We start from the raw sequence: 13,400 nt of genomic DNA, 5'->3' as shown, positions 1-13,400 counted from the left end.
TCAGCATCATAGAATTATGTCTGAATTTGTTCAGACAAATATAGGTGTAATCTAAATATGATTTTTGTTTGATAAATCAACTGTACTTAGTATTGGGCCTCTAAAAAGAGAATTATGAAGAATGGTTAGCAGCCTCCAGTATAAACTGCGAACAGCTTCACAATTCTATTGAAAATGGAGCCTTCTGGTTTCTCTATAAATCACTGGGCACATGGACCTTATGTGCATCAAACAACTTTACAATCTAGTAATAACCTTACAAGTGATTGAAGAGGTTCTATCTACCTGCTGGGACACAAAACAACTGAAAAGAGTAATATGAATTTCACCACAGAAAAAACAATGAATATATTGTTTGCATTTATATCTGTCAGAAATCCCGAAGGATCCTGCACCAATATGCTATGGCTCTATTTTGTTAGTTTTTAAAATAAAGCACTATTCACAAAATTAATTCGCAGTGCATAGTTTTTACACTCAATGTAGCTTTGTAGACAACAAATAATGCAGCAAATAAACAATGTTACCTGGTTCTGCTGGTGGAACCAATGCTGAAATAAGACTTCCTTCTCTGGTCTATGTATGGAATGCCTCGCATTGTTGAATAACCTGCTGTTCACATTCCTTCAAGCTGGCTATTGCCAGAAATTGATGGCTGCTACTTTGGGAGATAAACAGCTTGCTGCATCTGATCAGGGACTTCTGCAAAAGTAGGCTGGGATCTGAAACAAACTGCCTTATTGTGATAGAATTCTACTTTGGTAACCCTTCCTTCGCACCCTCCTCCACCCCTCTCCTCTCCACTTCTTCCAACAGATATTATTCTGATGATATTGTTTGAACCTTATGATGATTACCAGGAAGCAATTCAGCAAGAAAGATCAGTCCATTCCTCATATGACACATCCATCCTATTGGAGTTCAAACAAGGGGCTCTGGTGAAAGCTCAGAACTTAGGAGCCCCAGGTGATTTCCTCTTTAAATATGCAGTTGTAACTCTGCTATCTCTGGATTTGCTGAAATTGATTCACTCAGTAAATAGCAGGTATAAAACCTGGGGCTCCTTGCTGACCTTTGTAGTTGAGCTGAAAACTCAGGCACCTACCCAGAACCTGCAGCTTAGCAGAAGAGTACTGTGTTAGCTTGAGTCAATCTACAGTGATCGCCTGACTGAGAAATAAGTAACTTCTCTGATCCACTCATCCTTGGAGGTATGTGTTGTCTACTCATTCCCCAATCCTGCTTATGATATCTGTAGTCTTCCGTACATAAGAAAATCAACTTTTTAGAGGCATCATGCAAAAAAATCTTTTTCAAGTTAAAAATGACTTCTCAGACAATGTATCACATTTGAAATGCAATTAGTTGTAAAAGTAGCTAATTTACCTTTAGGTAGACCAGGAGATATTACCACATTGGCCAGCACTGACACATAAGTTAGAAAAGGAGCAGACAACATTACCAATCTGATCATTTACCACAGTGCTATTTGTGGGACATTGTTGTTGGCCTGCCTACAGCAGGTAGTTCCAGCAACCAATGCTGTCTCTGTTATCTTCCAACCACTCGAAGATACGGGAAGCACCATCAGTGTCCTCTCCCAGGCCTATATCTCCAGCATTGAGGCCCCAGCTACATTATGCTTTGCACAGACATTGTGGGCTAAAGGGCTTGTTCCTGTTCTGTCATGTTCTCGCTCTGTGCTCTAAGAAGTGCAACATCCCCACTGACTCCTGGGAATCTCTGGTCCATGACTACTCAATGCAGAAGGAGCATTAGGGATGACATTGAGAACCATGGTTGAGAAGGAGCATTCAGGATGCCACCAGAAGCACAATGAGGCCCTGTATAAGTGGAGGAAGATGTGCTTCCCCTTATGAACTACCCACTGGTCAGCTAGTTACTGCCCCATCTGTGGAACAGTCTGCAGTGCTCACATTGGCCTCATAGGCACCTGAAAACCAACAAAACCAGAGTGGAAGCAAGTCATCTTCCATCCTGAGGGACTGCCTAAGAAGAACCGCAGCAAATCATCTGCTCATTTTCACTGATACGAGTGGGACCTTGCTGTCTTCGGTAAAGTTCCATCCAACTGTGAGGAATCCTGAGACTGTGAGTGGCACTAAGTAGATGCTGGTTCCCTCTGTTTTCAGTACCTGCCCTTTTGCTACTACATCATCCACGGTAAAGATGAACTCCTGATCTCTCAATTTATGGCCCTCGCACCTTATTTGTCTACCTGCACTGCACTTTCTCTAACTGTAACATTATATTCTTCAGACACAGAAGCTGGAATCTGGAGCAACAAACAATCTGCTGGAGGAACTCAGTGGGTTGAACAACGTCTGTGAGGGGAAAGGAATTGTCGACAATTCGGGTCCAAACCTTACATCAGGACTGCATCATCCTACAGTTCCTCCAGCAGATTGTTTGCTGCACACTATATTCTGGATTCTGTTATTGCCTTTCCTTTTTCTATTATTTCAAAAATCAACGTTATTCATAAAATATATACAAAAAGAAAAACAGTGCATAGGCACGGTAGCGTAGCGGTTAGCGCGACGCTATTACAGCGCCAGCGATCAGGGTTCGATTCCCGTCGCTGTCTGTAAGGAGTTTGTACGTTCTCCCGTGTCTGCGTGGGTTTCCTCCGGGTGCTCCAGTTTCCTCCCACATTGCAATGACGTACGGGTAGGTTAATTTGGGTTTAAGATGGGCAGTGTGGACTCGTTGGGCCGGAAGGGCCTGTTACCACGCTGTAAATAAAATTTTATTGTCATTTGGTCAATATATTCAGTAGGGGTAACACTTTCCTTTTGAAACATAGCACCATTGTTTTTCCTTTTGTACCATCTCCAACGTACTCATGAATGGAATGATCTGTCTGGATGGGGATGTAAAACAAAAGCATCTTGGTACATGGGACAATAATAAACCAGTTGCCAAGAGAAAACTACAAAGACCACAATGCCAGGCGTCCGCGCCTGCGCACCACCTGAGCCGTCCTTCCCTTTCCATTGGCGGGAAGCTTCGGGCGGAAGTGGTGGGGCTGTTAAATCACTTCCGCCGGGCGGCGTCTTCCTTTTGCCGCGGGGCCGTGACGGGAAATGGCGGCTCAGATCTCGAAGAAGCGAAAGGTGAGGCGGGGAACGTGCGGGTCCGGCGGCAGCGGCACAAATACTGGGCGGGGATGGTCCCACACGGGTGTCGGCACACGGCGGTGCCGGGCCGGAGCGCTGGCGGTGGGGGATGGTGGAGGATGGAGGAGGATTGTCTCCCCGTGCCTAACATGGCGCCGACTGCCGTCTGTCTTTTAGTTCGTGGCCGACGGGATCTTCAAGGCCGAGCTCAACGAGTTCCTGACCCGCGAGTTGGCCGAGGACGGCTACAGCGGCGTGGAGGTGCGCGTCACCCCGACCCGGACCGAGATCATCATCCTGGCCACCAGGTAAAAGGCCGCGCCGGTGGCCCGGGTCCCGGCCGCTGCAGCTCCGGCTGAGGACGGGGCCGGGTTCACTGTGGTCCGCAACTGGGTCACTCTGGGCTTCCTACTGTGGTCACACTCCTGAAGCTGCAGCTCTGGGTGGGAAGGGGGCTGGGATACCCCCTGGTCCACAACTGGGTCACTCTGGGCTTCCTACTGTGGTCACACTCCTGAAGCTGCAGCTCTGCGTGGGAAGGGGGCTGGGATACCCCCTGGTCCACAACTGGGTCACTCTGGGCTTCCTACTGTGGTCACACTCCTGAAGCTGCAGCGCCGGGTGGGAGGGGGCTGGGATACCCCCTAGTCTACAACTGGGTCACTCTGGGCTTCCTACTGTGGTCACACTCCTGAAGCTGCAGCGCCGGGTGGGAAGGGGGCTGGGATACCCCCTGGTCCACAACTGGGTCACTCTGGGCTTCCTACTGTGGTCACACTCCTGAAGCTGCAGCTCTGCGTGGGAAGGGGGCTGGGACACCCCCTCATCCACAACTGGGTCACTCTGGGCTTCCTACCGTGGTCACACTCCTGTAGCTGCAGCTCTGGATGAGGATGGGGCTGGGCACCCCCAGGTCCACAACTGGGTCATGCTGGGCTTCCTACAGTGGTTACGTTTCTGAAGCTGTAGCTCCAGGTGGGAATGGGGCTGGGACACCCTGTGGTCTACAACTGGGTCACTCTGGGCATCCAACAGTGGTCACACTCCTGAAGCTGCAGCTCTGGGTGAGGACGGGGCCAGGCACCCTGTGGTCCACAACTGGATCACTCTGGGATTCCTACACTTCTGAAGATGCAGCTCTGGGTGGGAAGGGGTCTGAGACACCCCCTGGTCCACAACTGGGCTTCCTACAGTGGTCACACTCCTGAAGCTGCAACTCCGGGTGGGGATGGGGCTGGACACCCCCTGGTCCACAACTGGGTCTCTCTGGGCTTCCTACAAGTGGCTACATTCCTGAAGCTGCTTGCAGTTGCCCTTAATCCAAATAGCCCAAAGTACTGGAGGCACAGGGTTGTTACCCAGGTGCGCATGTTGCATATTGTCCCCACACTGCACCTTGTAGTCATATTAAGAGCTGAACAAGGGTGGAATTATTTAATATATCCTATTTGGGAATGTCTTGCATAAATGTAGTGTAAGATTATAGATAATATAGTAGAGGCAGGTCAGCAAACTGAGCTGAAATGGTGTCCTTATTGCTTTGAACCTAATGGAGTTGCTCTTCCTGAGAGCACTTATAAGCTATGTATAAGGGAGACAAAAGAAAGGCTGCAGATGCTGAAAATCTAGAGGAACACAAAATGCTGCTGGAACTCCGTCAGGCAGAGTGCTTCTTGATCTGCGGAGTTCCTCCAGCATTTTGTGTGTTGCTCAAGCTATGTACAAGCATTTGCACAGCCCTGATACTATTTGTTTTAAGATGCATTTATTTTCACTGTGACTTGCTGAACTTCATTCATTTTCAAGCACCGTTGGAAAGTGGTAGTTTTGCAATGATTTGCTTAAGTCCTTTCATGAGGAATAGGGACTGGTGTAGGCCATGCAGACATGAAAGCCTGCTCCACTGTTCAATGCAGTTGTCCCTGATTTGATCACTGGCCACACCAGCACTCCATTGTATTTCCTGTAGCCCTCTGTTAGCATATAGTTCTGAATTCAGTTGATCTTTGGTACATTTGTACTTAATGATTTTGTGTTGACTGCTTATGCTGAGACTGCACCATAGTTGTAGATTCAAGAACGTTTGCCTGTTTTTCTTGGTCCTCCTGCATCTTCAGGATCAAACTATGAACCTTCGCTGTTATGCCTCTGAAGCTGTCCATAAACTTTGATAATTTTTTTGTTGTAGACCAAATTGGTTTATATACATTTTGAAGCTATCAATGAAGGCTTTTTGTAACTTTGGCTTTAATGCATTTGATAGCTTTGCATTAAATTGTCATCTTTGTTCCTTATACCTGGAAGTTGTATTGGCTCTGCATAGTTCACTCATGCCAACTAAACATTCTAGGTCTTGAATTTGGATAATGTTGAAGGTTAGTTTTGGACTTGGTACTAAATCACAGACAAAATCTTTCCTGATAGTTTTGCTACTTTGGTAAAAATATTAGCAGTAAAATCCAATGTCCAGCTCCAATATGTAAAAGTGATTCTTGGGTATCCTTAAGCTAGAAAACTAGTGGGGTCTATACTTCATCTGTTGAAATGATCCAGTATAGAGTCACATAACACAGAAATGGGCTCTATGAGCCACCATGTCCTTCTACGTCTTGCCTATTTAAACGTCTATGTAAATGTAGAAATTGTCTGATTCTATCACCATCTTTGGCAATGCGTTATAGATATTAACCACTCTCAGTTAAAAGTACTTCCACGTGTAACCCAACCAGTGTTTTATAAAGTTGCAACATAACATCCCAACTTTTGTATTCTATGCCCTGGCTGATGAAAGCAAGCATACTGCCTTCATCCTGTCAACCCGTGTTGCAAATTTCAAGCTTGAATAAGATTGTAAAGGTAAAAAGTGTAATCTGAAGATTTTTGACATAACTCTTCTCCACACTCTGCTTCAGAAAATCCAAGTTGTGCTAGAATATATTCCACTAATGATTGTTCAATATAGGTAACTTTTAAAATTTCTCAGGACTCAGAATGTGCTTGGTGAGAAAGGTCGCCGAATCCGTGAGCTGACTGCTGTAGTTCAGAAGAGATTTGGTTTCCCTGAAGGAAGTGTGGAGGTAAGTTGGAGCATGGGTATCTGAAGGAAATTGGTGCCACTTGTTTTTTTTATTAACGTGGAGTCTTCTGGTTCAGTTGACTAAGGCAGTGCTTTCTCCCTTGCTTCCTTCAGTGATGTTTGATGACGAGTCTGATGGGAATATGACTTGTATCAGGATTCCTGATACAGTTGGCATGTTCTGTGCTGCTGATTTCAGGGTCCTGAACAATATGTCCTTTGATGACTCAGGCATTTGTCTGAGAAGGTTTCAGTGTAAAAGTTGTCTGTCTTAATGGAAAACTGCTGGGGACGTTGAGGTGAGACATTTTGACAGAGGGACATAGAGTAAATGGGCATGTACTAGGGTGTGGAGTAGGGGGAGACATGGGGACCTTGGCATGTCCATAGATCCTTTAAGCAGAGATGGATAGATCAATAAGATGGATTAAAAGATTTGGAGTGTGCTTTATTAGCTGAGGACTAGAATGAGGATGGGGATACTAAAACTGTATATAACACTAGTTACAGTAACTTGAGTATTGGGCAAAATTTGGGTCTTAATGGAGAAGGTGCAGAAGAGAATTGTGTGGGTACAGCTGAAAATTTTTGCTATGATTGAAAATTAGATAAATTGGTGGTATTTTCTGTGCGAGAGATCAAGAAATGCATAATTAAGGTGTATGAAATTGGGTGGTCTTGATAAGTCAGAGAACCAGTTTCCCTCACCAGAAGGATCAAAAGCCAGGATGGCATAGATTAGTTGAAAGATTAACCCGAGATGAGAAAGTAATTCGTCCAATGGCTAATAGTGGTCTGGAGCTTGTTTCCTGAAAAGGGGGGAAGCAACAGAAATCTCAACACATTTAATTAGTACTTGAAAGCTGTAGCTCAGTCTTTGGGATTGAGGATGACTTGCTTCCACCTGGTTTTGTGGCTAATGGGGTCAATTACAGAATGCCAGACTTCTGCAGATGGCCAGGAGGTGACTGGGGTGAGTGGGTCAGTAGTCTGTGAGGTGGTGCTCTCTTTCTGCTGCTTAGGTGAGTCTTCAATGCATGGACTTGAGGTTCTCAGTACCACCCTGTATGCTGCTCTGTTTTGAGTGATTGTGAATTTGGAGGATTTTGCGGAGAAATCATTAATGGTATTTTTCTCATTGAGGTGCCAGCCCAGGTTTCAGAAGCATGTTAGAAGGCAGGGATCATTGTTGCCTGGTGGACCAAGTTTAGTGCCGGGTCTGAGGTTTTGAAGTTCAAATATCCTTTTACTTAATTGACCAAAGGTTATGCTGGTGCATTCAAGGTGGTGGCGAATTTCATCAATGTCTGCCTTCGGCAAGAGATGGTTCCTAAGTTCTGAGAAAAGGTCCATGTTTTATTGTTTGGGGTCTGAGTGAGGTAGAGAACCTTGATCTTGTGAATTGAGTGCAAGGCTCATCCTTGTACGTTTCTGTGAACAAGCTGGTGATGTCTTGGAGCTTAGTTTGTGTTTGGAGTTTGCGTGACCTTGCTTCTGGAGTGTGGTCACCATAGAGTGAACAGTTCCCTATTTGTTCTGAAGGCTAACTCCCATAAAGTTCAGAGGTGAGGTGCAGCATTGAGATGAAAAAAATGAAGGAAAGTGGGGCATTGGTGTAGTCTTGTTGCACTCCAGTCTTCACTGTTAGTATCAGGGTTGTATCCCTTTGTGGAGCAAACGCAAATTGGAGGTGAATTTCTGCATGCATCTGAATTTGAGGGGGCTGTTGGTTCATCTTGTTTGAAGTCGAAGGCTTTAGTTAGGTTGAAGAAAACAACTCAACTACTGAGGAACATCCCTGTTGTCTGCCACGGGGGTCCTCAACTTCATCTCCACAGTGACTGAGGGGCTGTTTCCCAACTTGACATGGCTTTTACTCATATATGACCACACAGTTATTTTTCACTGTACAACTCCCAAGAATAATGTAGGGTGTAACATCAGCCATTACATACAGACCAAGTACTGGAAGGTGGGTTTAGGCTCTGCGTGTATTTTTGTTTTGCATGGATGCTGTTGGCTACCTGGGCTTGTCTGTCCACAAGCAGCTTTCATTTTGAAATGCACAGTGCCAATGCCTGACCACACTTCATCTGAGCAGAAGTGATGCTATAGAATTTTAAGCTTTCGAGTGGAATAATGAGCTCTTTTCCTCCCCCCAGCTCTATGCTGAAAAGGTTGCCACTCGGGGGCTTTGTGCCATTGCACAGGCAGAATCTCTGCGCTACAAGTTGCTCGGAGGCCTGGCTGTACGAAGGTAAGATGCTGGTTTCAAGCTCACTTAAGTTTTGCATCAAGTAGACTTTTGTGTGAAAACGAATGAGATTTCAGGGGCTTGTAAAGCATCTGTAATCAAATGAGGTTATTTGATGCATATGATCACAAGACTATAGGCAATTATATAAAGAAACGCTTGGTTGAGAAGCTATGTGTGTGTGCACTGTGTATTTACTGCCAGGGCAAATTGTTTATGCTAAAGCCAAACATGTCAGCCTACTTTGAACTGTAAAGGGTCATTGGTTCTACCACACAAAAGCTAGATCAAAAGTATAAACTGACACTTGCAGAGTGTAGAACTGTTGGAGGTGCCGTCTTTTGTCCAGTTGTTAATCCAGGCACACCCACTTTCAGGCCAATGTTCAACTCTGGATAATTTGGTTTTGGAATATCCAGTCACTCATGTTGCTGGATCCTCTGCTGCACCAATTGTTTTTAACATTGCAGCGGTGGGTATTGTGAAAGGCAGCACTGCTAGTCATCTTTTCTCCCATAACCTCAGTGTCTATGATGCCAGTGTTGGTACAAGGCAGAACTGCTTTACACTACCTGTGGTGTAAATTCAGCCAAAGATTAAAATTCACACTTCGCATTGCAAATTTTACAGATCTCGATTGTTGATAGGTCGTTGTACCATTGAACTTGGAGTGCTTTGGGGGGGGGCTAGTAAGATTTTGTGACATGCAAAACTGAACTACAGAAGTGTGGGTTATTGGGTGGGTGTTGCTTCAAAATAAAGTGAATTATCAGTTGTTGGCCCAAGTCACACATTAAGGATGGTTTGTTTTAATTTTTCTGCTAAAGTTGTGAATGAGGTAGTACAAATGTCCTTGGCATTGGTGGTGGTGTTGTTCCTAATCCTTATACAGTGATTAGGAAACAGGTCTACTCCCAGGTTTTCCATCTGCTTGTGTGCACTGGCATTATTTTAGATCCTTAAATGCATTCATCTGGCAGATTGTCAAATGTGTTCATTCAAAAGGTGTTCTCGTTATTCCCAGACCACCTGGGTAATCCTGCTTTGTATTCTTTTGTAGGTTGGAGTTGCCATGCACTTCTTACTGTTGTCAATAAAACTGAAAACATGTAGTGCTTTCCTCCTCTTTCCAGAGCCTGCTATGGTGTTCTCCGCTTCATCATGGAGAGTGGTGCCAAGGGCTGCGAGGTAGTAGTTTCCGGAAAACTTCGAGGCCAGAGAGCCAAGTCCATGAAGTTTGTTGACGGTCTAATGATCCACAGTGGTGATCCTGTGAACTACTATGTCGATACAGCTGTGCGTCATGTACTGCTAAGGCAAGGTGAGTGGCAAATCTTTCATTCCACACATTGTTTTTCCACACAGAATATTTTTAGTTTCCAGAAAATGCAGGCTTAATCTCTTCTCCCTGATATCTTAACAGTGCCTTCATTTAACTCCAGGTGCTCATGGAAATGATATAACTGAGCCGACTTCTGTTGTAATTCCATGCATACTTTTCATTGTGTATCATTGTTCAGTAGGCAAAAGCAAACACTTCTCCCCATGGTGTCCAAGAGGCAATGGTTAAGATAATTAAATGTGCCTTCCAGCTGTACAAAAACTTTTTTCATGTGTTTATAGCCACTGTAGGTTTGAATTCTAGTGGTTTTCTTTATTGGTTAGTGGAAGACAATATTCAGCAGGCTTTTTACAGAAAACTGTTTTTGCTCATTTTCGTGTCGCTAAGGTTAATCATCATCTACAATGAAATGTCGCTATTGTGGTCAAACTTAGGGTCATAGTCACTGCACCAAGCTGAGATTTAAGATCAGGATGCTCTTGAATTATTAATTTGAGTTAGAGTAATTAGAAAAAGTTGATTGTTGAATATTCTCATGTGATTTTACAAATTTCAGTCTGTTGATAAAGTTAGTCTTTTTTTCCTGAAGACTGGATCTTGAATATGCTTTAAATGTATTTGTATTTTAATAATCCATGGTGCCTGTTCTGTTCCAACATTGACCCATTCATTCATTCACAGGTGTATTGGGCATTAAAGTTAAAATAATGCTACCATGGGACCCAAGTGGTAAAATTGGGCCCAAGAAACCTCTCCCTGATCACGTCAGCATTGTCGAGCCCAAGGACGAAATCTTGCCAACTACACCCATTTCAGAACAGAAAGGAGGCAAACCAGAGCAGCCTGTGATCCAGCAGCCTGGGCCAGTTCCTACTGCATAATTGGTAAGGTATTAATTCCCAGCACTGTATTCTCGTGAAGCTCTGTGGAGGTGAGGAGATACTTCAAGTATCTTCATGATACTTTGATTTTACTAAAACGTCCACAGAAAAAAATTAGACTAGCTTCCAAGTGTGTGTTCTCTAGAGATGCTGCTGGGATTTGTTTTTATTTTTAAAGCTAGTTTAAGTGAGGTAGAGCATTGAAAATGGATTTTGATTCAGCTGTAGAGGGTAACCCTTTATGCTTCTATTTGAATGTGTTTTGGTATTGTATAGCAACCTTTGGCTGGTTGTGGTACACACTAACAAAAGCTGGGTGAGAGATTTCCTCCAGGAAGTTATGAATTTAAATTTGACCATTCTAGTCATTTTGTATAACAGTAATGGTGGTGAGAACTAATGCTGCCACTGTTTGGTGGTGCGATTCATTATCCTTGCCTGATGTGGCCTACCTGTGACAGTCTCAAATTATTTAATCCCTTTAGACTTGTAGTTCACACCATTGTTGTAACTCAAAAAAAGCAATCCACTGATAACCTGGAAAAACTAGACATGAGCAAAATTGCACTTTGGCCCATACCCCAAGAACAATTCTTATAATCAAGTTGCTATGTCATTTATAAAATATCTTGGAGACGAGATGTTTTGCCATGGAGATATTTTGTAATTGCATATCTCAGTAGACAAGCAGTGTATGCTATTGATGGATTCTGCAGTTAATCAAGAACAGAGTATTTCTCATTTTGGTCTTTGAAAACATCGCAGAAGCAATCCTGTTGCTACATTTAGAGTACATTAGCTTCTACTTGGTGGGAATGGGTTTTGTTGGGATTTGCAATTTTATACTTAGAAGTATACTTGCATGAATTGCTTGATCATGTGTCCCTGGACTAAAGACGGGGATGGCTACAGTTTCAGTTGATGCCTTCAGTGATGATGCTTGATGACGAGTCTGCTAGGACTTGATCTGTCTCGGGATTCTTGATACAGGTGGCATGTTCTGTGCTTCTGTGTTGAGGTCCCTGAGCACAGTGTGTCTTTTATTGATGACTTTGAGGCATTTGTCTGAGAAGGGCTAAACAACAAAATATGTGTATGTTGTTTACAGGTTTAAGTGCTTCTAATATTTGCTTTTTGTTTTTTGTTACAGGTATGAAATCACCTAAAAGTTAATTTTCTGTAATTATTCCAATAAAACAGAACAAAAATAATGTGTTGCTTGTTTTAATTTAAACTTGATGCGTGTTGATAGACAACAAACAAACTTGTAAATACTGAAACTGTTTCATCTCTGGAAGTCGTTTTGTAATATGTTAGATCGGCATGATTCTCTCTTTAAAAACTGTCCTGTCAGTTTGGATTTTGTAGACTTGGTGTATAATTTTAAGGAAGATTCAGAAATTGTCAAAGGGGTTCATCTTTCAACTGTTCATATAAAAAAAAAGCTGCTGAAGCTAGAATTGAGTACTGTAATTTCTAGGTATCCACTACACAAACTGCTAAAATCAATGTCACTGAAATTGCAAACTTATCTGCTCACAGATGAAATTTTCTGGAGTGGGGCGAAGAATAGGCTTGAGGAAGGGTAGTGGGCAGATTGTAAAATAAGCTGGTAGGTTTCTTCTTGAGGTTACAAGCATGTATGTAAAGCTCTATTAAAGATGAAAAGGTCAAGGTTAACTTTGATGTACGATGACATCTGACAGATCCCATGTATCCTCTAGATCTGAATTCTTAATGGTTTATATAGCTTCTGTTGGTTTCATCTGTTTAGTGTCTTCTGATGACTGCAGACATTTTGTCTGGGAAAGGATTAAGTATTGGATTCTTTAGTTCCAGTGTAGAAGCTTGGCTTAAAGTTACCATTCTAATATTAGGTTAGATTGTGTGCCAGGCCAGTTGGTTTGTAGTTATTGTGAAATAACACATGTTAGTATTCCGTTTTCTGATTTTTAAGAACAAAATAAGCCAGTGAGTTATTTTGGGTTATGTTTTTCAAATCAAAATAAGATCTTTAGTCACATGTATATCGAAACACAGTGAAATGCATTTTTTGCGTAGTGTCCTGGGGGGCAGCCTGCAAGTGTCGCCATGCTTGTGGCACCAACATAGCATGCCTACAACTTCCTAACCTGTATGTCTTTGGAATATAGGAGGCACCAGGAGGAAACCCACGCAGACACAGGGAGAACGTACAAACTCCTTACAGACAGTGGCCAGAATTGAAACCGGGTTTCTGGCACTGTAAAGTGTTATGCTAACCGCTACACTACCGTGCCTGCTTATTAAAAACCTCTTATTATCCATTTGATAGTGCAGTGATGCAAGTTTCATTTGATGTTGGGATAATTTTAATGATAGTAAACTCATAATCTGATATCCAGTTGTTTGGGGATCCTGATGCCTTGGCATCTGGTTTGTTTGGAATGAGCCCTGGGTCCAGAGAGCAAGTGGGTTGAGAGCCAGGGATATGGACCCAGGGTCTGGAGTGTGTGTATAGCTCCTGCTCCCTTTAGACTCATGGGGTTCTTAGGAAATTTTATTGCACTGTTATGTAACATGTAAAACAATGTGAAATACAGTAAGTGTATGGGTAGTCATAGGAGTAGCATCTGCTAGTGCTAAACTGGCAGATTTTCCAAAGTTCCAAGGATGCAGGGGTATTGGAGTCCTGCACTGAGATTTCAAATGCATTTGTAGAAAAATA

At 43.3% G+C, this 13,400-nt stretch overlaps 1 protein-coding gene and 2 non-coding genes across 3 annotated transcripts; all 3 read left to right on the top strand.

The window, feature by feature from the left end:
* Nucleotides 1-3,034: 3,034 nt before the first annotated feature.
* rps3 (ribosomal protein S3) lies at nt 3,035-11,904 on the top strand. Its single transcript, XM_052026215.1, has 7 exons — nt 3,035-3,137; nt 3,318-3,448; nt 6,124-6,217; nt 8,379-8,473; nt 9,604-9,791; nt 10,494-10,696; nt 11,844-11,904. Exons 1-6 carry the CDS (start codon nt 3,108-3,110, stop codon nt 10,691-10,693), a joined length of 738 nt encoding a protein of 245 aa, XP_051882175.1. The 5' UTR covers nt 3,035-3,107; the 3' UTR covers nt 10,694-10,696; nt 11,844-11,904.
* Nucleotides 6,325-6,464, top strand: LOC127576321 (small nucleolar RNA SNORD15). Its single transcript, XR_007957222.1, has one exon. It is a non-coding gene; the product is annotated as a small nucleolar RNA SNORD15 (small nucleolar RNA).
* On the top strand, nt 11,619-11,767 carry LOC127576320 (small nucleolar RNA SNORD15). Its single transcript, XR_007957221.1, has one exon. It is a non-coding gene; the product is annotated as a small nucleolar RNA SNORD15 (small nucleolar RNA).
* Nucleotides 11,905-13,400: the final 1,496 nt, after the last annotated feature.

Source organism: Pristis pectinata, chromosome 11, assembly GCF_009764475.1.
Source record: "Pristis pectinata isolate sPriPec2 chromosome 11, sPriPec2.1.pri, whole genome shotgun sequence".
In the NCBI taxonomy this organism is placed as follows: Eukaryota; Metazoa; Chordata; class Chondrichthyes; order Rhinopristiformes; family Pristidae; genus Pristis; species Pristis pectinata.
This window is presented reverse-complemented; position numbering and strand designations above follow the sequence as displayed.